The sequence below is a fragment of the Muscardinus avellanarius genome, assembly GCF_963383645.1.
Source record: "Muscardinus avellanarius genome assembly, chromosome: 5".
Classification (NCBI taxonomy): Eukaryota; Metazoa; Chordata; class Mammalia; order Rodentia; family Gliridae; genus Muscardinus; species Muscardinus avellanarius.
In genome coordinates this window covers 129,785,046-129,807,735 of record NC_137790.1, presented here as the reverse complement: position 1 = coordinate 129,807,735, position 22,690 = coordinate 129,785,046, and the positions used below count along the sequence as shown (strand labels likewise).

At 44.9% G+C, this 22,690-nt stretch overlaps 1 protein-coding gene across 5 annotated transcripts in view; it reads right to left on the bottom strand.

The window, feature by feature from the left end:
- Positions 1 to 22,690, bottom strand: part of TFDP2 (transcription factor Dp-2) — a gene marked incomplete at both ends in the record, with an annotated part of 104,389 nt that overhangs the window by 37,731 nt on the left and 43,968 nt on the right. For all 5 annotated transcript variants that reach the window (XM_080695550.1, XM_080695545.1, XM_080695548.1 and 2 more), the window contains one exon: positions 7,025 to 7,128. In XM_080695550.1, the coding sequence (XP_080551676.1) occupies positions 7,025 to 7,128 (104 nt within the window). The remainder of the gene's footprint in view (positions 1 to 7,024; positions 7,129 to 22,690) is intronic.

The following is a 22,690-nucleotide window of genomic DNA, read 5'->3' as shown; positions in this document are numbered from 1 at the left end:
TAATAAAACAGGGCTGAGGATGTGTCTTGGAAGCAGAAGGTCCCTGGACCAGTTCTCAGTACAAATAATCACGAATGAAAGCCCGAGGGCCGGGAGATGCTTTCCTGTTTTCCTGCATGCTGGGACTCAAACCCAGAGACGTGTGTATGAGGCGCTCTACCACTAAGATCCGTCCCCGCCCAGGCAATGTTTAAAAGAATGGGAAAGAGAGACTAAGAAATGGTTCTAGCTGGGTATATCTGCCCATTACAGCTGCTATTAGAAGATACTTTATTATTATTATTTTTATTTTTTGGTGGTACTGGGGATGGAACCCAGGGGCATTCTATCTCCAAGCTATACCCCCTGCCCTATTTTTTATTCTTTATTTTGAAACAGGGTCCCACTGAGTTGCAAAGGGCCTCACTAAGTAGCCGAGGCTGTCCGCGAACCGCAATCCTCCTGTCTCAGTCTCCCAGATGCTGAGATTACAAGTGTGCGCCACCACTCCTGGCCTTTATTCCGCTCTCTATTCCGAGAGGATTAGAAGTCTAAGATAAAGTCGCAGCAGATTCAGGGTCCGCTGGGCTCTATCTCTGCTTCTAAGATGGCGGCTTCCTGCAGTGTCTTCCTTTCAACCTCTTGGCTAAGGGTGCCCAACACACTTCCTGAGCGAGAGCCTTTATGGCCACCTCTTTAGATCAGCACAGTGGGAATGGGGTCTCAACAAGAATTGGAGGGACACGTTCAAATCCAAACATCACAACCTGGGCCCCTAAATTCACACCTGTCTCACATTCAAAATACATTCGCTCTATTCTAGCACCCTACGGTCCGAAGGACTCGTGTCCCTGCATCGACTCAAGGGGCCCTGCGCCTCATCCAAACACCGTGTGGGAGGGACCAGTCACCCTCCAGCTACGAGCCTGGGAACTCAAGCCAAGTGTTTCCAAAGCAACAGAGGGCCAGGCGGCCAGGCACAGGCTAGACATTCCCGCTCCAAAAGACAGGAACGGAAAAGAAGAAAGGGCAAGGAACAGGGTTTGACTAAACGGAAAACCCAACAGACAAACGTTAAATCTGAGGCTTGAGAACAACTGTCTTTGACCCAATGTCTGGCCCCGTGGACACCCGAGGATGGGGGTTTGACCTTCCAGCCAGTGACCCCTCTCCCAGGGTGCACTGCAGCTCTTGGGGTTTGCAGCTGCATGCCAGGGACTTGCAGTCTGGCCTTGGGGTGCGCCCACCCCAAGGCTCCACTGGCCGTATCCAGCAGGGGCTCTCTAGAGTTGACCATGTCCTGGCTCTCTGGGGACTTCCCTGACATCCAGCTGGAAGTGGTGTCAGGTGGACACTGCCGGATTTACTACCTGTGCCCTTGGGAGTGACTCCTGTGGTCTACATCACATGTGTGGTTGGGGTCGCACATGGGATGGCTGGGGAGCATGATGCCAGGACCGAGGGGCCAGAGCCCTAGGCAGTGCCAGCTGGTGAATGCCAAGGTTCCCTGGGCGCCAGTTACTGGGTGTGTGTGTGTGTGTGTGTGAGACTGGGGAATAAACCCAGGGGCATTCAACCTCGACCTACAACATCAGCCCTTTATATTATTATTATTATTATTATAATTATTATTATTATTAATTTTTTGCAGTACTGAGGATTGAACTCAGGGGCACTCCACCTCCGAGCTACACCCCCAGCCCTATTTTTTTTCTTTTTTCTTTTTTTTGGTGGTACTGGGGTTCCTGAAAGCTCTTCTACCTCCGGGCTACACTCCGAGACCTATTTTATATATTTTTTTAAAATTTGGAAACAGGGTCTCTTAAGCCAGTGCGGCTGGCTTTGAACCTGCGCGATCCTCCTGTCTCTCCCCAGCCCTATTTTTTATTCTTTATTTTGAAATAGGGTCTCACTAAGTTGTGGAGGCCTCACTAAGTTACTGAGGTTGGCCATGAACCTGCGATGCGATCCTCCGGTCTCAGCCTCCCAAGTACTGCAACTGTAAGTGTGCACCACCACGCCCGGGTCCTTTTTGATTTTTGTTTTGAAACAGTCTCGCTAAGCTGCTGTGGCTGGTCTTGAACCTACGATCCTCTCATCTCAGCCTAAGTACTGGCATTATAGGCGTGAGCCACCGTGCCAGGCTTAGTGGCCCCTATTTGGACATATTTTATCACCATAATGGAGATCAGGCTTCAACACGAAAGTCTGCACACATTCAGACCAGGGCAGTGGGGTTCCACAACAGCTAGGAAACTAGAAAGAAATTCAAGATTTCTGATCATGAACTCTGCTGAAAAACTCACCTAGAGCTCAGTAGATAAACTAAGGCCAGGGGCTGGCCCCTTGGAGGGAGGGACAGCCCAAATCTCCCGTCTTCCTTTTCGCCTGGGCCTTGCTAATCCTGAGGTTTCCTGCGCTGAGTTAGTAGTGTACAGACTACTTATCACTGAAAGAACTGGACTGTGCAGGGCCTGTGCACACCTGCTCGAATTGATGATTGATAAGGAGAAAAAAGTTAATGCTACCAAAAGAATTCTAATTTGAATCCTAGCAGCACCAACTAAAATACCTATTAAAAAATTAAGTTTCTCAGCCGAGCATGGAGGCACATGCTTATAATCCCAGTGCTTGGGAGGCTGAGACAGGAGGATCGCGCAGGTTCGAGGCCAGCCTTAGCTACTTAGTGAGGCTCTCAGCAACTTAGTGAGACCCTGTTTCCAAATAAAGTATAAAAAATAGGTCTGGGAATATAGCCCGGAGGTAGCAAAGCCCCTGGGTTCCATCCCTAGTACCACACACACAAAAAAAAAATTGTTTCTCAGTTGGGCAGAGTGGTGCATACCTATAATCCCAACCCTTGGGAGGCTGAGACAGGAGGATCGCAGGTTCGTGGCCAGCCTTAGAAATTGAGCAAGGCCTTCAGAAACTTGGTGAGACCCTGTTTAAAAATAAAAATTAAGACGGGCATGGTGGCGCACGCTTGTAATCCCAGCGCTTGGGAGGCTGAGACAGGATCGCACAGGTTCGAAGCCAGCCTCAGCTACTTAGTGAGGCTCTCAGAAACTTGGTGACACCCTGTTTCCAAATAAAGTATAAAATAGGTCTGGAAGTATAGCCTGGAGGTAGAAAAGCCCCTGGATTCCTCCCTCAGTACCACAAAATTAATTAATTAATTAATTAATTAATTAAAAAATAAAATAAAACAGGGCTGGGGTGTGTCTTGGAGGTAGAATGCCCTGGGTTCCATCCTTAGTACCAGAGGAAAAAATAAGTCTCTCAGGGGAGGGTGGCCTATACCTCTAATCCCAATACCTGTGCAACTGACATATGAGGATGGCAGGTTTGAGGCCAGCCGCAGCAACTTGGCAACGCCCTGTTTCAAAATAAAAAATAAGAGCCGGGCGTGGTGGCGCACAATTGTAATCCCAGCATTTGGGAGGCTGAGACAGGAGGATCGCTCAGGTTCGAATTGGAAGCCAGCTTCAGCTACTTAGTGAGGCCCTTTGCAACTCAGTGAGACTCTGTTTGGAAATAAAGAATAAAAAATAGGGCTGCGGGTGTCGCTTGGAGGTAGAATGTCCCTGGGTTCCATCCCCAGTACTGCAAAATAAATAAATAAATAAATGAATGATAAAATAGGACTGGGGGTGTAGCTCAGAGGAAGAATGGCACTGGGGTCAGCCTCTAATACCACAGAGTCTCTCAAAAGAGAAAAGTACTGTAAGGGCCAGATCCACAGAACTCTGTTTAATCTGGGTGAATGTCTTAGGTCATTTCACCTACTGTAGCGCGAGGGCTTAGCAGATGTCTGGAAGTAGCCCTGTGCTGCCTTGAACCAGCGCTTATTTGAGCTGACTTCCCCGTGAGGTTTGGAGATTACATTCTTCACATACTTACAGGAAATTGTGTTTTATCTTCAGCTGGAATTCTGCAGATGATTAACAACAGTCCTCCCTGGACCAGAGGAAATGTCATGTGTCCAATGTCCTAAAATCTTAAAGACTTTCTGAAACCTGTTCTGGATATCTTGAAAGGTGTTTCTGTTTGAATAACTGCATTTAACAAAGTTCACTGTACTACACATTGTGGGGAAAAGTATCCTTATCATCTTGTTTTAATTTTTTTATTTTTTTTGCACTAGGGGTGGAATCCAGAGGCTTTCTACCCCTGGGCTACACTCCCAGACCTATTTTATACTTTATTTGGAAACAGGGTCTCACGAAGTTGCTGAGAGCCTCACTCAGTAGCTGAGGCTGGCCTCGAACCTGCGCAATCCTCCTGTCTCAGCCTCCCAAGCATGGGGATTACAAGCTTGTGCCACCACGCCCGGCTTTCCTTATCACTTTAAAGGAGAAAATGTAAGTAGCACAGTGAGGAATCATTCTTTAAACGTTTAAGTGATTTTGCTAATGATGGGAGAGGACATTTAAATTAGATACAACTTCAGAGTAGTTAAATACAGGTTTGTTTATAATTAAGGTTTCTTGAAACCTTTTTTTGGTGTGGTGTGGTGGTGGTGGGTGTGGGTGTGTGTTACTGGGGATTGAGCCCAGTGGCATTCTACCTCTGAGCTACACTCAGCACCCCCCCCCCCCATTTTTGGTGCTGGGAATTGAACCAAGAGAGGCATTTCCCACTTATTTTATTTTTAAAGAGTTTTTTTTTTTTTTTTTTGGGTGGTGGTGGTACTGGGGATGGAACCCTTCTACCTCTGGGCTACAATCCCAGACCTATTTTTTATTTTTTATTTGGAAACAGGGTCTCACTAAGTTGCTGAAAGCCTAAGTAGCTGAGGCTGGTTTCAATCCCGTGCAATCCTCCTGTCTCAGCTTCCCAAGTGTGGGGATTCCAAGCATGCGCCACTATGCTGGGCTATATACTTTTCTATTTTTTGTCCATTATTTCTAACACTAAAGATTAAAGTGAGCCGGGCGTGGTGGCACACGCTTGTAATCCCAGCATTCGGGAGGCTGAGACCTGGAGGATCGCGGTTCGAGGACAGCCTCAGTTACTTAGTGAGGCCCTGTTTCAAAATAAAGAATAAAAAATAGGGCAGGGGGTGTAGCTCGGAGGTCGAATGCCCCTGGGTTGCATCTCCAGACCCGCAAAAAAAAAAAAAAAAAAAATTAAAGTGAATTGATATGTTATTTTCTTCCCATTGTCTCTCAAAGGAGAAATTCTCATATTCATAGTTAGATTTGACTGAAGAGTTAGCTGTTGGGTCATATATTCAATTTTATAATTTAAGGTCAAAAAAGGTTATTTTATAAGAAAAAAGGAGGAAGATATAAAACATAACAGATTTCAAATAAATACAAACAGCTAAAACCATGAGAAGCCTGACTGGGGGCAAAAACCTTAATTTTACACACTGCGATTCCAGATTCAAGTAATGATAATTAAACACTGAAAAGTACAATGTCTTTCTTGTACCAGTATTGGAACGGTCTAGGAAGATTTGGGAAAGCGCTGATTATTAATATATTTCAAAAGAAAATAATTGATATACTTCAAAATAGTTGTGTCAAAATAGCGGCAGACATGGGTAAAGAAAGGACTTGATTTCTGCCTACAACAGGCAGCTACTCCAATGTAAATTAACCTAGCTCAAGGTAATTAACCAGTCAATAGGAGGAGAACTAGGCTTGTCTCTATCTAAAGACAGATCTTAAGAGAGAACTAGGCCTTTATCTAAAGACAGATCTACATGATGACCTTGCCCTTCACCTTGCCACACCTTGTCGGGGGAGGTACCTTTCAGGGTTAAGGGGAGGTACCTTACAGGGAAGGTTAAGTCAGAGTCACGCAAACAAGATGGAGGTCATGGGTATAAGAGGCCGAGTCCACGTGTAAGCCCTTTGGTGTATTCATTTCGAGTCACCCCCTCATGCCATTTTGGCATGGGGCTGTATTTCTATTTTCTGTATTTCTATCTTTTAATAAACTTCTTTAAATCTTTAGCAATGGTCCAAGCTATGCATATTTATTCTTAGCTTAGGACAAGAACCCGCGTTAATTTTCTGGTTTTGGTCATTTCGGGTTTTGGGGTCCCCGGGGAACAGTTTCTTCAAACCATATTCTCCCAATCCATAACATTTCTCTCAAGATTAGTAAGTCACTCTGATATAAAAAGAGAAAGTTTTTTTTTGTATGTGTGGTACTGGAGATGGAACCCAGGGGCTTTATACCCCCAGGCTACACTCCCATGTTACGGATTGGAAAAACTTTCCCCAGGGATCTTTGTTAGACCCCTGGAAATAATTTCCCAAAAACTCCCCAAAGAAACAAACAGAAAAAGAGGAAAAGATAGAAATACAGGAGATAGAAATACAGAGAACAGGAACAGCTCCATACCAGTCTGGCATGGAGGGGTGACTCGAATGAATACACCAAAGAGCTGGCACGTGGACCGGACTTTTTATACCCATGACCTCCATCTTGTTTGCGTGACTCTGACATAGTGAATGTGCCTGTAATGTATCTCCCCCAGCAAGGTGTGGTGAGGTGTCTCCTTTCATGAAGGTCGACTCCTCCTACCATCTTAGCTAGCTTATTGCCTGGTTAATTACCTTGAGCTAGGTTAATTTACATTGGAGTAGCTGCCTGTTGTAGGCAGAAATCAAGTCCTTTCTTTACCCATGTCTGCCGCCATTTTGACACAACTATTTTGAAATAAACCAATTATTTTCTTTTGAAATATATTAATAACCAGAGCTTTCCCAAATCTTCCTAGGCCATTCCAATACTGGTACACCCAGGCCTATTTTATATTTTGTTTTGAAACAGGGTCTCACTAAGTTGCTGAGAGCCTCACTAAGCAGCTGAGGCTGGCTTCCAACCTGTGATCCTCCTGTCATAGCCTCCCAAGCGCGGGGATTACAAGCGTGCACCACCACGCCCGGCTCAAAACAAAGTTTTTTTTTTTTTTAACAAGAGAACTGAAATTAACTGGGACTCTTGACCAAACATCTTCAGTACAATTATTATTTAATTAGTTTTGCCTCTACCAGGTTTCAATTTGAAGACTTGATGCATTTCTTACCATTTGGGGTCCAACATTCACATTTATTGGTCCTAAGGTTTTTGGTAAAATCTTGGTTGGTGAGTTGGTGCTGGAAACGGGAATTCCAACAAATGAAATGTTACCTGCAATGACATTAAAACAATAAATGAGTGTTGCGACCACGAGCCTGCTCTCTATCTGAAGATGCCCATCGGCCAGGGCACGCTATTCGAGTGACTTGTGGTTACCTTAAGGAGCACGGGATAGGGAGGTGCTGGGACTGGAGCTGACCAAATTATGTCCTTGCGTAACAAGGAATCTCACTATTATACAGTTGTGACGTACAGAACAGGCGTGTTGTAAGTAGGAAGCCTTACGGAAAACCATACCAACGGCTTTGTTGTGAATATAATAAATCCTGGTAAGTACATGTACATGCAAATACACACAAACATATATAATGACTGGACTTTTAGTTACTCTTTAGAGGAAAATATATATGCATGCATACGTAACTGGTATGTATAAAAATATACACACACACATATATACATAGATGTATATATACATAGATTTGTTCTGGGGATTGAACCCAGGGGCATTCTACTTCTGAGTTACCCTCCAAACCCCTTTTTATTTTTATTTTTGAAACAGGTTCTCCTAAGTTGCTGAGGCTAACCTGGAACCTGTGATCCTCTTGTCAGCCTCCCAAGTACTGGATTACAGGCGTGCACCACCACACCCAGCTCTTATTTATATTTTATAGGAAATCTACAGAATAAATAGTTTCGGTCTCATAATTAATGGTTGGACTTTTAATTAGTCTTTTAGAGAAAAAATACTTAGGAAATACATGTTGCAAATCATAGTTTATATTAAGTAAAAAAACAGATCTTTTTTTCTTTCTTTCTTTTTTTTTTTTTTTTTTTTGGTGGTACTGGGGTTCCTGGAAGCCCTTCTACCTCCGGGCTACACTCCCAGACCTATTTTTACATTTTTATTTGGAAACAGGGTCTCCTAAGCCAGCGCACACGGCTGGCTTCGAACCTGTGCGATCCTCCTGTCTCTGCCTCCCAAGCGCGGGGATTACAAGCGTGCGCCACCACGCCCGGCGTGAAAAACAGATCTTTAATGTCATAGAACAAAAAACTGTATGATGTGAACAGGAAAATAAATACCTGTTCAAGTTTCTTTTCTCTCTCTCTCTCTCTCTTTTTTTTTTTTTTTGGTACTGGGGGTGGAACCCAGGGGTTCTACCTCCAAGCGACACCTCCAGCCTAGTTTTTATTCTTTATTTTCAAACAGGGTCTCACTGAGTTGCAGAGGGCCTCACTAATTAGCTGAGGCTGGCCGTGAACCTGTGATCCTCCTGTCTCAGCCTCCCAAATGCTAGAATTACAAGTGTGCGCCACAGCACCTGGCTTTTTTTTTTTTTTTTCCTTGTTTGATAGTATGGGGAATTGAACTCAGGGACATTCTACCTCTGAGCTACACTCCCATCCTCAGCCCTATTTATTTTTATTATTTTATTTTATATTTTATGGTACCGGGAATTGAACCCAGGGACATTCTATCTCTGAGCTATACCGCCAGCCCTATTGTATCTTATGGCACTGGGGATTTAACTCACTGGCATTCTACCTCTAAGCTATACCCCCAGCCCTATTTTATTTTTATTTTGAAAGTGTCTTGCTAGGTTGCTGAAGTCTCACTACTTGCTGAGGCTGGCTACGAACCTACAATCCTCCTGCTTCAGCCTTCCATGCACGGAGATTACAGGTGTGCACCACCATGCTGGGCTTTATTTATTTATTTATTTATTTTTTTTTTTTTTTTTTGCGGGTCTGGGGATGGAACCCAGGGGCATTTGACCTCTGAGCTACACCCCCTGCCCTATTTTTTATTCTTTATTTTGAAACCGGGTCTCACTGAGTTGCAGAGGGCCTCACTAAGTAGCTGAGGCTGTCCGCGAACCGTGATCCTCCAGGTCTCAGCCTCCCGAATGCTGGGATTACAAGCGTGCGCCACCACGTCCGGCTATTATTTATTTATTTTTAATTTGGAAACAGGGCCTCGCTAAGCGCTGCGGCTAGCTTTGAACCTGTGATTCTCCTGTCTCGGCCTCCCAAGTATTGGTATTACAGGTGTGTAACACAATGCCAAGCCTCGTTTCTTTATTTTCTTTAAATTTTGCAGTACTGGGATTGAACCAACGGCCATTCTACCTCCAAGCTGCGCTCTCAACCCTTTTGTATTTTTATCTTAAAACAGGGTCTCAGGAAGTTGCAGAGAGCCTCACTAAGTAGTTGAGGCTGGCTGCGAACCTGCGATCTTCCTGTCTCAGCCTCCCAACTACTGGGATAATAGGCCTGCACCACCACACCTAACACAACAGATTTTTAAATATAAACTGCATACCTTATTAACTACTAAAGATTAGGCTATTATGAAAACTCAACAAATAACGGTTACTGGCACGTCAGGCATCCACTTTAGTAGAGAACTGCCAGTCATCTGTGATGGGGGCAGCAGTTACTGAATTTGGTTCACACGAGCCACAAACTCAGTGCCAGGCAAGAGAGGAGCACACCACAAATCCCCGAGAAGATCAGGGCCCTAAAAAAGTGTAGCCCTCGGCAGCCAGAATTTAAAAAGGACCGCAGTGCTACTGTTTATGATGCGACCACTATGACATCAACAAGACAGGAGGATCGCGGGTTCGAGGCCAGCCTCAGCCACTTATGAGGCCCTCCTCAACTTAGTGAGACCCTGTTTCAAAATAAAGAATAAAACAGGGCTAGGGCTATAACTTGGAGGTAAAGAGTCCCTGGATTCATGCCCCAGTACTGCAACAAAACCAAACAAAAACCCAGAAAATAAAATAGGGCTGGGGTATAACTCAGATGTAGAACGCCCCTAGGTTCAATACCCAGTACCACAAAGAAATAAACAGGTTACAAACATCTGGTCACCTGGTAAAGGGCAAATCAGCCACATCTGCACCATTTTCTTAAATCCCTGTCCTTAACTCGCAGCTCCCTGGAAACCAGAGCCAGAACCCATACACAAGTCAATCCCTGGTGCTCACTGTATTTATTAAAAACAGACATTTTAGAGCTGCCAGGTTGTTGGTTCTGACAATTCCCTCAATTAACTAAATGAAATCAATCACCTTGGGAATGCCTAACAAATCTAAAACAGAAAAGAAAAGAAAAGGAAAGGAAAGGAAAGAAAAGAAGAAGAAGAAGAAGGCCCACCGTGGCCCAGGCGCACAAGTTGACTCAAGTTTTTCAATTTCTCGAGTTACTGGAATCTTTCTGTCTCCCCCTAAAATTGTCTCGACACCAAAGATGTCTCTCATTTGTAATTCTTGAAAAGATTCCAGTTACAGTTAATTGTCTTCAACATGTTCGGTTGAAATGAAACAATTCCGTCAAAGCATTGTAGTTTGTGTCCATGACGCCAGGAGGCATCTTTTCATGACAATCATTTTTCAAGGAGGAAAAAAAAAGTTTAAGCCCCGCGTGGTGACGCACGCCGTAATCCCATTACGTGGGGGGCTGAGACAGGAGGATGGCAGGTTCGAGGCTAGCCTCAACAAGTTAGCGAGGCCCTGTTTTAAAGTAAAAAAATAAGCAGGGCGTGGTGGCGCACGCTTGTAATCCCCGCGCTTGGGAGGCGGAGACAGGAGGATCGCGCAGGTTCGAAGCCAGCCACGCTGGCATAAGAGACCCTGTTTCCAAATAAAAATATAAAATAGGTCTGGGAGTGTAGCCCGGAGAAGGCCCCTGGGTTCCACCTCCAGTACCACCAAAAAATAAATAAATAAATAAACAAATAAATAAATAAATAAAATAAAATAAAAAGAGCTGGGGGCATAGCTCAGAGGTAGAATACCCCTGAGTTCAGCACGCCCACCCAAAAAAATAAAAAAATCACCATCATCTTGAATGCACCAGTTCTCACAGACGCCACTGCGACTGCTCTGGTCCAAGTCATCCTCTCTTGCTTAAATTACTGCAATAACTTCCGGGCTCATCTCCCGCTTCTGCACACCCCAACCCACAGGGCTATTTCCAGATTAATACATCAGTCGCTAGATGAGTGTGACTACTGAGCGCTTGAAACTGTGGTCAGTGCAACGCAAGACCTTAATTTTACACTTACCTGATTTAGATTAACTTAAGACTGAAAACTAAAGCAGCACCAAGTATTTTCCCACCAAGAATGGCTTTATTGATCGAGCACTGCTCTTGGCAACTCAGTGAGACCCTGTTTCAAAATCAAGAATAAGCCGGGCGTGGTGGAGCAGGCTTGTAATCCCCGGCTTGGGAGGCGGAGACAGGAGGATCGCGCAGGTTCCAAGCCAGCGCCGCGCGTGCTGGCTTAGGAGACCCTGTTTCTAAATAAAAATATAAAATAGGTCTGGGAGTGTAGCCTGGAGATAGAAGGGCTTCCAGGAACCCCAGTACTACACACACACAAAAAAAAAAAAAAAAAAAAAAAAAATCAAGAATAAAAAAATAGGGCTGGGGTTGCAGAATGCCCCTCAGTCCCACTCCTAGCATTGGAAAGAAAGGAAGGAAGAAAGGAAGGCTGAAATATTCCCAGGTCGGCTGTGCTCCTGAGAATTCATGCTTCCCACTCGTGCTTTAGAGAAGGAACACGTTTATTCAGCTTTATCTGCCACGAGCATTTTTCTGAATTCAACAGCTTTTGCTTTAATATATTATTCTCCGCACATTTTTAGAATGCAGTCCATTTTATAATTTTCCCCTTTATGACGTCTGTGTCAAATTCAGTGAGGCCTGCAGGTTCACCTGTGGAACTGAAGGTCAGAATGGCCGCCAGTCCCATTGATCCTCTTTTGCTCTAGAAGTGCCCCCAACACAGGGACAGGCTGGATCGTACTCCTTTTTTTTCTCTTTCCTCCCAGTACTAGGGATGGAACCCAGGGGCATTCTACCTCCAGCTTTATTTATTTATTTATTTATTTATTTATTTATTTATTTATTTATTTTTGAGGTACTGGGGATGGAACCCAGGGGCATTCTACTTTCGGGCTACACCCCCAACTCTATTTTTTTATTCTTTATTTGGAAACAGGGTCTCACTAACTTGCAGAGGGCCTCACTAAGTAGCTGAGGCCGTCCTTGAACCAGGATCCTCCAGTCTCAGCTTCCTGAATGCTGGGATTACAAGCATGTGCCACCATGCCTAGCTGGATTTTACTTTTTTTTTTTTTTTTTTTTTTTGGGTGGTACTGGGGGTAGAACCCAGAGGCTTTCTACCTCTGGGCTATACTCCCAGACCTATTTTATATATTTTTGGAAACAGGGTCTCACTAAATTGCTAAGAGCCTCACTCAGTAGCTGAAACTGGCTTTGAACCTGTGCGATCCTCCTGTCTCCGCCTCCCAAGCCCAGGGATTACAAACGTGCACCACCACGCCAGGCTGGGATTTTACTTCTTACAAGGCTTCTGTCTGCACTGGGAGATGTTCTTCCAACAAATTAGTTCTCTTTAGTATATATACTAAGATGTACTAAGTATCCCTACATTTCCTGTAATACCCCATGTCTTCACTTAATATTTGAAATCCTTGACCCACCTATAGGTAAGATAGAAAAGCTCAAAGTTCTTTTCCTCCTGAGGCGGTCACCTCTTTTCGGGGTGCAGGGGAGGCGGAGCAGTACTAGAGACTGAACTCAGGGACACTCACTGAGCTACATCCCAGGCCCTTTTTATATTTTATTTTGAGACTCACTAATTAGCCGGGGCTACCAAACTTGCAATCGTCCTACGCCAGCACCCCAAGCAGCTGAGAATACAGGTAAGAAAGAGCATGACGCCTGGCTTAAAGGGTCATTTTTAATGGATGCCAGCCTCCCCGGGCTGATGTGCAATGCTCCTCTAACTTACTTATGTGGATTAATTTGCTGACTTTCTATTCTCTTCCACCATCTGCCTATTCCTAAGCCCGGACCACATGGTTCCCTCTCACTCAGCCTTCCCACAAAGAATAAGTACTCAGAAAGTGTCTTCTCTTACCCCTTAAACTATTATTTGTTAATATCTGCTGTAAAGGAGCCAGGCCTGGTGGCATGTATCTGTAATCCCAGCAGTTGGGAGGCTGAGACAGGAGGCTCACAGGTTTGAAGACAGCCTCAGCAAGTAGTGAGACTCTTAGCAACTCAGTATGGCCCTGTTTGGGGGATTTAGCTCAGAGGTAGAATGCCCCTGGGTTCACTCCTCAGTCACACACACACACACACACACACACACACACACACACCCCTTACAGTATACAGTGCAGAGCTCAGGAGAAAGGATCAAGGCCTGGTGGTGCGTGCCTGTAATCTCAGTGCTTGGGAGACTGAGCCAGAGGCATCATCCATTGGAGGCCAAAACTTAGAGAGATCCTGTTTCAAAAGAAAAAAGAAGGTGGTCTTGTAATCCCCAGGCTTGGGAGGCGGAGACAGGAGGCTTGTGAGCACCGCTGGCTTAAGAGACCCTGTTTCCAAATAAAAAAAATATAAAATAGGTCTGGGAGTATAGCCCGGAGGTAGAAGGGCTTCCAGAAACCCCAGTACCACAAAATAAATAAATAAATAAATAAATAAATAAATAAATAGTAAAAAAAAAAGAAAATAGGGCTGGGGGTATAGCTCAGAGGTAGAATGTCCCCAAGTTCCATCCCAAATATCATACATACACACAAATAAGTAAGTATTTATTATGAAAATAATAAGAAACTTATTATATTTTTAAAAATTGCTGGGCGTGGTGGCTCACACTAGTAATTCCAGCATTCGAGAGGCGGAGACCAGAGGATCACGGTTCGCACAGCCTCAGCCACTTAGCGAGGCCCTTCACAACCTAGGGAAACCTAGTGAGACCCTGTTTCAAAAATAAAAAAAGACAGCCGGGCATGGTGATGCACACTTGTAATCCCAGAATTCGGGAGGCGAGACCAGAGGATTGTGGTTCGGGGACAGCCTCAGCTACTTAGTGAGGCCCTCAGCAACTTAGCGAGCCCCTGTTTCAAAATAAAGAATAAAAAAATAGGACAGGGGTATAGCTCAGAGGTTGAATGCCCCTAGATTCCATCCCCAGACCCGCAACAACAACAACAACAACAATAATAAATAAAGACTAGGAGCCGGGCATGATGGCACACGCTTGTAATCCCAGCACTTGGGAGGCTGAGAAAGGAGGATCGCACAGGTTTGAAGCCAGCCTCAGCTACTTAGTGAGGCTCTCAGCAACTTAGTGAGACCCTGTTTCCAAATAAAGTATAAAATAGATCTGGGAGTATAGCCCGGAGGCAGAAAAGCCCCTGGGTTCCACTCCCAGTAACACACACACACACACACACACACACACACACACACACACACACACACATCTTATTATAAGTAAGTAAATAAAAATAAAGAGGGTTGGACCTGCAAATTCCTGCACCCAGAGCCCAGGAGGCAAAGCCCTTGCTGTCTCTGCAGCGCTGGGAGGCAGACCTCTAAGATGCTCCCGAGTGCCACTGTGATGCCTGGTGGTGCGTCCTCCCGGGCTGCCGGGTGGGCTGGGTGCCCAGGGCAGCAAGGCTGGTGATGGCTCACAGGGCCTTACCTTACCTGCTGATGGGTGTGCAATCTGAATGGACTGCGGGAGGCAGAATGGAGTTGGAGGAGGAAGTCACGGGGCGTGCCCTGGACAGCATCTCCAACCCCAGCCCTCTCCTCTCTGCTCCCCCTGGCTCTCTGCTGCCGTGAGGTGGCATCTCTGTCCTGCCTCCCAACAGGCCCAGAAACAACAGAGCCAAGTGGCCGTAGCCTGGCCACCTATGGAGTCTTGAGCCAGAATCTTTTCCTCTTAAAGTTAATGTTCTCGAGTATTTTGTTACAGTGTCAGAAAGCTGGGTAACAGAGGCACCTAGCCAGAACCTCCCATGAACCAAAGAAAAGATCTTGAAACGCCATCCTAAGAAGCAGTTCTCCGGCTCCAAGGTCAAGACTCCGAAAGGGATCGATATGTTTTATTTCGGTCTTTCTTACATACTTTTCCTAGATGATAAAAGCTGAGCTCTTGGTTTCTGAGAGTATTAGCTAGCTCCCTCTTTCTCTGACATCTAGAGCCATAACAGTTCTGGATTCTTCCGTGTGAAGGGAGAAAAAAAATTCTTTTTCTATCTTTCCATATACTAAGTTTAGACTGTGCTCCTTCATTTCTGAAGCAAATTCCTCAGTCCAAGCTCTGATATCTGGAAGATTATAAGTGGGTTAATTCAACTGGGCATTGTGGCACATGCCTGTAATCCCAGTACTTGGGAAGCTGAGACAGGGGGATCGCAGGTTCGAGAACAGCCCCGGCATGTAGTGAGACTCTCATCAACCTAGCAAGACCCTGTCTCCAAGTAAGAAATACAATAAGGCTGGAGATGTAGCTCGAAGGTAGAATGCCTCTGGGTTCGATCCCCAGCAAAACACACACACACACACACACACACACACACACACACAACTCAGTTACTGAAACCTCAAAGCTAGAAGACTTTAAAAAATCTTTTTAGCTCCTTCTCAGCAGGGCGTGTGTGTTTGTGTGCGTGTGTGTAATGTGTATGGTGCCGAGGACTTAACCCAGAGATAGAAACACAATAAGCATGCATTCCACCACTGAGCCAAACCCCCGCCCTCCCTTTGATTTTATTTTTTATAATTATTTATTTTTTCAGTACTGGGGATGGAACCCAGGGACATTCTACCTGTGCTACACTCCCAGCCCTATATCTTAGTCTTTATTTTTCTGAAACAGGGTCTCACTAAATTGTGGAGGGCCTCGCTAAGTAGCTGAAGCTGGGCACGAACCTGTGACCCTCCTGTTTCTGCCTTCCAAGTACTGGGATTAAAAGCGTGCACCACCAGTTGGGCGTGGTGGTGCATGCTTGTAATCCCCGCACTTGGGAGGCGGAGACAGGAGGGTCGCGAAGGCTGGCTTAAAAGTATAAAAATGGATCTGGGAGTGTAGCCCAGAGGTAGAAGGGTTTCCAGGAACCCCAGTATTACCAAAAAAAAAAAAAAAAAAAAAAATGCACCACCAACCCTATTTTTTATGCAAAGGGCCTCACTAAGTAGTAAAGTAGCAGCTGAGGTTCCTGGAAGCCCTTCTACCTCTGGGCTACACTCCCAGACCTATTTTATATTTTTATTTGGAAACAGGGTCTCTAAAGCCAGCGAGGCTGGCTTTGAACCTGCCTGATCCTCCTGTCTCCGCCTCCCAAGCATGGGGATTACAAATGTGCGCCACCATGCCCAGCTTATTCTTTATTTTTGAAAAGCAGTCTCACACAGAGCCTCCTGTTTCAGCCAGTTGGTTTAATAATAAGAGTTTAGCCAGGCATGGTGGCACAGGTTTGTAATCCCAGTACTTGGGAGGCTGAGACAGGAGGACCGTAGGTTTGCAGCAGGCCTCAGCTACTTATTGAGGCCCTCCTCAACTGAGTGAGATCTTGTTCAAAAATAAACAATAAAAAATAGCAAGCCGGGGGTGGTGGCACATGCTTGTAATCCCAGAATTTGGGAGGCTGAGACAGGAGGATCACGCTCACGGACAGCCTCAGCTACTTAGGCCCTTTGCAACTCAGTGAGACCTTGTTTCAAAATAAGGAATAAAAAATAGGGCTGGGGGTGTACTCAGAGGTAGAATGTCCCTGGGTTCCATCCCCAGCATGACAAAATAAATAAAATAAAAATAGCCAGGTATGGTGGCACATCCCTGTAATCCTGATACTTGGGAGACTAAAATAGGAGGTTCAAATTAGTCCTAGCAACTCAGTGAGACCTATTTAAAAATAAAAAATAAAATAGGGCTGGGGTGTAGCTCAGAGATAGAATGCTCCTGGGGTTCAACCCCAAGTATGACCAAAAAAAAAAAAAAAAAGAGAGACAGGGGGAAAAAGTCTAAGTGGATTCTTTCTACTACACAGAACTCTTTTTTCTTCTCTTTCCCTCTCTCCTCCTTTTTTCTTCTCTTTCCCTCTCTCTCTCTCTCTCCTCTTCCTTCTCTTCCTCCTCTTCCTCCTCCTCCTCCTTCTTCTCCCCCTCCCTCCCTCCCCCCCTCTTTCTTTTTTGTGGTACTGAAGCTTGCACCCACCAGGGACATTCTACCTGAGATACACATGCCCAGCTCTTTTTAAAAATTTGTGTGAGCCGGGCGTGGTGGCGCACGCTTGTAATCCCCACGCTTGGGAGGCTGAGACAGAAGGATCGCACGAGTTCAAAGCCTCAGCTACTTAGTGAGGCTCTCAGCAAGTTAGTGAGACCCTGTTTCCAAATAAAATACGAAAAAGGTCTGGGAGTATAGCCTGGAGGTAGAAAGCCTCTGGGTTCCACCCTCAGTACCACCACCACCAAAAAAAAAAAATTGTTTGAAAGCAGTCTGGTTACTTTGCTGAGGTTGGCCTTGAACCTGTGATCCCTCTTTCTTAACATCCCAAGCACTAGGATTACAGCCATGTGCCATCACACCCAGCTATATTTTCATTAAAAAACAAAAACAAAAAAAGGCTGAGTGATCCATTTTCAATCTCTTTTCCTTAGTTTTTATAACCTCTCGCTCTTTTTGGCGGTGCTGGAGATGGAACCCAGGGCTTTGCAGGTGCTGGGCCAACTGTCAATCACCAGCCACGCTCTATTTTCTTAATATTTTGCCCATTTTTAACATCTACCTTCAGCTCTGTCTCCCCCACCAGTGCACCCACCAGATGGCAAGGAGACACTGTTTACAGGCCGAGCAAGAGACAGCAGGGAGCGTCTTTATCTCTCACCAGCAGCCGCTGACGGCTCCGAGTGGCTCCGAGTGGCCCACGCAGATGGAGGCAGCTGGCCCGCAGGATCAGCGCTGCTGGGCATTACGGTCCCAGGAGCACAGAGCTGGACGCCACTCACATAGAGAGGGCCCTCTGAGACGGTGACCGGCCCGTGCCAACCAATACACCACTTTATGTTTATGGTCAGGCCACATATGTTTCTAGTATTTATAAATGGTGACCATGACTTCACACAGATCTCGAATTAAAAATTGGATTCTTAACATAAATTTAAAACTTCAGCATGCCAAATCAGACAGCCGGGGATTACCCATGAATTAGTTTCAAGGCAGTCCTTTTCCTTTGAAAATAAAAGTGAGGACTACTGGGTTTCACATCACACTAAGCCAGAGTGGCGCTTGTCTGTAATCCCAGAACCTCTGCAGGGTGAAGTAGGGGGATCCCAAGCTCAGGGCAAGCCTGGGCAACTTAAAAAAAAAAAAATAGAATTTATACTGTGTGTGTGTGTGTGTGTGTGTGTGTGTGTGTGTGTGTGTGTGTGACTGGAGATTGAATCCAGAGACATACTATCTCTGAGCTAAACTCCCAGCCTGGTTTTTAATTTCTTATTTGGAAATAGGATCTCACTCAGTTGCGGAGGGCTTGCCAAATTGAGGCTGGCTTTGAACCTGAATCTCCGGTCAGTCTCTCAAGTATTGGGATTACAGGCATGTACCACCAGGCCCGTTTTCACAATGTATATTCTAAGGTCAAAATGATAAAAGCTCTCACTTTAAGCAAATTTACCATTTGGAATCCATTTTGAGTCCCAAGTTAAGTATTTTACTTATCCTAGAAAGGAAAGAAATTCAATTCTTGCTATTCCTTAAATAAGCAAAACATGGGCTGGGGAGTAAGTCAGCGACAGAGCATTTGACTTGAGTGTTCAGTGAGGCCCTGGTTCCATCCCCAGTACGACAACACACACAAAACAGCAAAACGCATGGCGATCGATTTGAGAATCTTAAGAGTGATCTGAAAAGCTTCACAGTCTCTATATTGTCATCATTATTTGAAGAAAAGAAAGCCCAGAGATCCTAAGGAGGAGACATTTTTAGTGATTTCCTTGAATTTCCATATTATTTTCCGGTCTTCTTACACCAGTTATTTAGGAAACCATAACATTTGATATACACACCCAATTTTTAAACTATGGCTTAAAGAATGTGGGGGCTTTTACATATATTACTAATTTTACAGTGTAAGATGCAGTACGGACCAACACGGACCAGATCTGGTATTCAGCACTGGGTGTTCAAGAGTTAACTTTAAGAAATACATAGTTATAGTGTGTATAAATGCAAATTATACAAGAACACAGATCTCCTTGTGTTACTTGTAAAAGAAAAAGATTTTACTTTATTCATCGTGAATTCTACACATTCAAAGCTTTTTTTTTTTAACTCTGGCTGCTTTCAGTCCATGCTTCCAACCACTTCTCCCCGCTCTTTCCAGGAGATAAACATTCCTTCTTTCCACTGGCAACCAATCTGAGCTTATTCTGTTTCTTCTTAGAGGCAAACTATAACATATTTCAATTATACCCCAAATATTTCTCCCCTATTTCTTACTTGACGGTCTTTGGCATAAGCCTCATACTCCCCATAGACGTGGAAATATTGAAATCGCCGATTACCATATGCAAATGCCGCTTCCCATTTCAATTTCATTTTTCGTTTTTGTACGTATTGTGCAACGGCAAACGTCTGCAGCCTAAGTACTCCCTATGAACTCAGTATGGCTTAGGTTTTAATATATATATATATATATATATATATATATATATATATATTACAAATGACTTACTGATCCATTTCCCCAGAACTTAAACGCACCGAAATTCACTTCCTTGCATTTCCATTATACACCGTGTTTAGGGATTTTTTTAAAAGCCTCTTTAAAAAAATAAAATTTTGCTGCTGTAACACTTGATTCTGAAATCCTGAATATAAAAGAATGCATTTTAAATAACTTAAAGAGCGGCTAAGTTTCATTCATTCGCTGATTAAGTCAGATTTATGACCCCCTTCTTATTTGGCTACTGGGAGTTTTGAATGAAACAACCTCAGCTGTAACAGAAGAAACATCTGTTGCTTCTCCCTCTGGACTTTCCTAACTGAAGGAAAGGCCCTCCCCCTCCCTCGCACCCACGCTCCCTCCCTCCCAACCCCTTTTCACTTAAACGTAGCCTTTCAAATAGGACTGGAGCTATTAAGAACCTTCACGGTTTATCCAGAAACATTCACTTCCTTATTAAAGTTCAAAGAGCAGCTAAATTTCACATACATCAAAAAGCGTGGGCCCGCAGGAGTCTACTAGAAGGCAGGCTTCAGGGTGTCCTTGAAGCGATCAACTCGGTCCCTGGGGCGGGTCGTGGTCACCCAGGATGTCTGCGGGGCAGCTTCCCTTTGCAGTATTCGGATTCCCACAGCAGCCTGCGCGCTCTATTTTCTTTGCCAGTGGAAGGCTATCGTAATGGCAGTCACTACCCCGAGAGGCAGCCGCCAAATGGTGCCACCCACCCTCAAACTGTGCCTCATAATAAACCATAACGCGCTGGAATGCACCGACCCCTTTCTAAGCACAGGCGCCGCGCTTCATTAGAATACAGCTGACATTTTCAGAGCACAAATACTTTTAAGAAAAATGTACCAGGAGGGGGGAGAGGGAGGGAGGGACCCGTTCAGCTACAAAAGCTGAAATATTTTTCAACTGTCAAGTTGATTTCCAAAGATCCCGAGAGGGAGCTATTTGGCTGTTGAGGATTTAAGAGTTTTCAGAAATGGGAACAATGTTTAAGAAGGGCCAAGCTGATCTTATTAACCCCTGGGGGTGGGGAGGAAATGAAAGTAAAAACTATCACTTGAATTGCTTTCACGAGCAATAACCATAAAGTACCTTCAAAATGCTGAATGCCTTCAACTGTCTCTTTAGCTCCGGAAGGAAGAAACCCGAGCGCCGGGATCATTTTTGCACATTTCAACTAATTTACACAAGTAACTGAGGCTAAACTGGGCTAACTACCCCTCCCCCGCGCCCCCACCCCCACCCTCTAGTTTTCTGTCTGCAACCAGCAAGGACGTCTGGAAATCCGCATGCTCCTGGCTACTTTTCAGTTTGATATTGCTGATGCTTAAAGAATGGACAGTAAACACTGCAAAAACTCACCCGGCAGTAAGAAACAAACTGCTCCATCTTACCTGGTCTAAGGAAGCCGCCTCTCACCCAGCACCAACAAGACTGCCCAGTCTTTGTTACCATCCAGTGGAAACTTGAGACTGTCAGCCAGAAGCAATCGAGCTCCGAGAAGCTCCATTCCAACTACCTCTCAGGGAAACTAAAGAGATGCTCAAGAAAACCGGCTCGCTGGCTTGCAAAAGGCATCCGAATGCGAGCTAACGGAGCAGGCCCTGCCAAGGACGCTGAGAGCCGGGTCTTAAGAGATGAAGGGCTCTTCCATGTAGAACCTGGCTTTCTTATCGAATTAAGAGGCCTTTGTTTTTATTTAAAAAATGCTCAGAGCTCAAGTGGGAAATGGTAAAATGCCTAACTCCAAGCTAACATTTTTTTTTTCTAAGTGCCACTCGAATTTAATTAGCTTAAAAAGAAGATTAACTTACTCGTGAAACAGGCATCTTTGGGATGATACATGTCAGGGCGTCCGCGGTTCCATCTAAAGCAGTCCCCGAGCGCTGCGCTCCTGGCACCTTAGAGCAGAGCTGGAGTGGGCAGAGGAGGAGACTCCCGCCCGGGAGCTGGCTGGGGCTTGGGAACCTGTGTGAGCTGCCCAGCTCTTGTGAGAGGGGAAAAAAATGTGCCGGCCCTGCCCCTGAGATAGGAGGCCCCACTCCATCCCCAAGCGACTGGCAGGCCCATTTTTGATATCAACAAAGAGCAGCTTTGCTGAGCCCTGGTGTTTGTTTTTTTTTTTTTTTCCCACTTTCCCAGTTAGAAATTTAAAAATATTTTCAGATTAGACTCTTTATATCTAGGGTTAAATACCTTTCTTCTTTTCCTCAAGAGAGAACCCAATTATGTTGTCCTCGTTTTTTTCGGATTAATTAAGATTACATATCTAAATCACCTTATTCAGTTTTCCGAGGCAAGAAGGTAAAGCAAAGATGACCTCTTCGGTTCCTTTCCAAGCCCATGCTCTATGATATCAGATAACTATATGACTAAATATCAATTTGATAGCTTTCCCGACATCCTGGTATTGGTATAAGTACAAAAAAAAGTAATATTAAAAATAAGGCAACTAGCGGGGCGCGGTGGCTCACGCTTGTAATCCCAGCATTAGGAGACTAAGACAGAAGGATCGCAGCTCGAGGACAGCCTCAGCTACTACTTAGTGAGGCAACTCGGTGAGACCCTGTTTCAAAATAAAGAATAAAAACTGGGGATGGGGATGTAGCTTGGAGGTAGAGTGCCCCTGGATTCAATTCCCAGTCTCTCTCTCTCTCTCTCTCTCTCTCTCTCTCTCTCTCTCTCTCTCTCACACACACACACACACACACACACACACAGCAACTAAAATAATAAAAATTTCACACTGGGTGTCATGGTGCAGATGTGTAATCCCAACACCTTGGAGGCCGAGAGAGGAGGATTGCAGGTTCAAGGCCAGACCCAGCAACTTAGTGAGGCCTTCAACAATTTAGTAAGATCCTTTTTTCAAAATAAAAAATAAAATGGGGCTAGGGTATAGTTCAGAGGTAGAATATCCCTGAATTCAATCCCCAATACCAGAAAAAAAAAAAGAAAAAAAGAATGACAAATCAAAACAATAGACACAGCCGGGCGTGGTGGCACACGCTTGTAATCCCCGCTCTTGGGAGGCT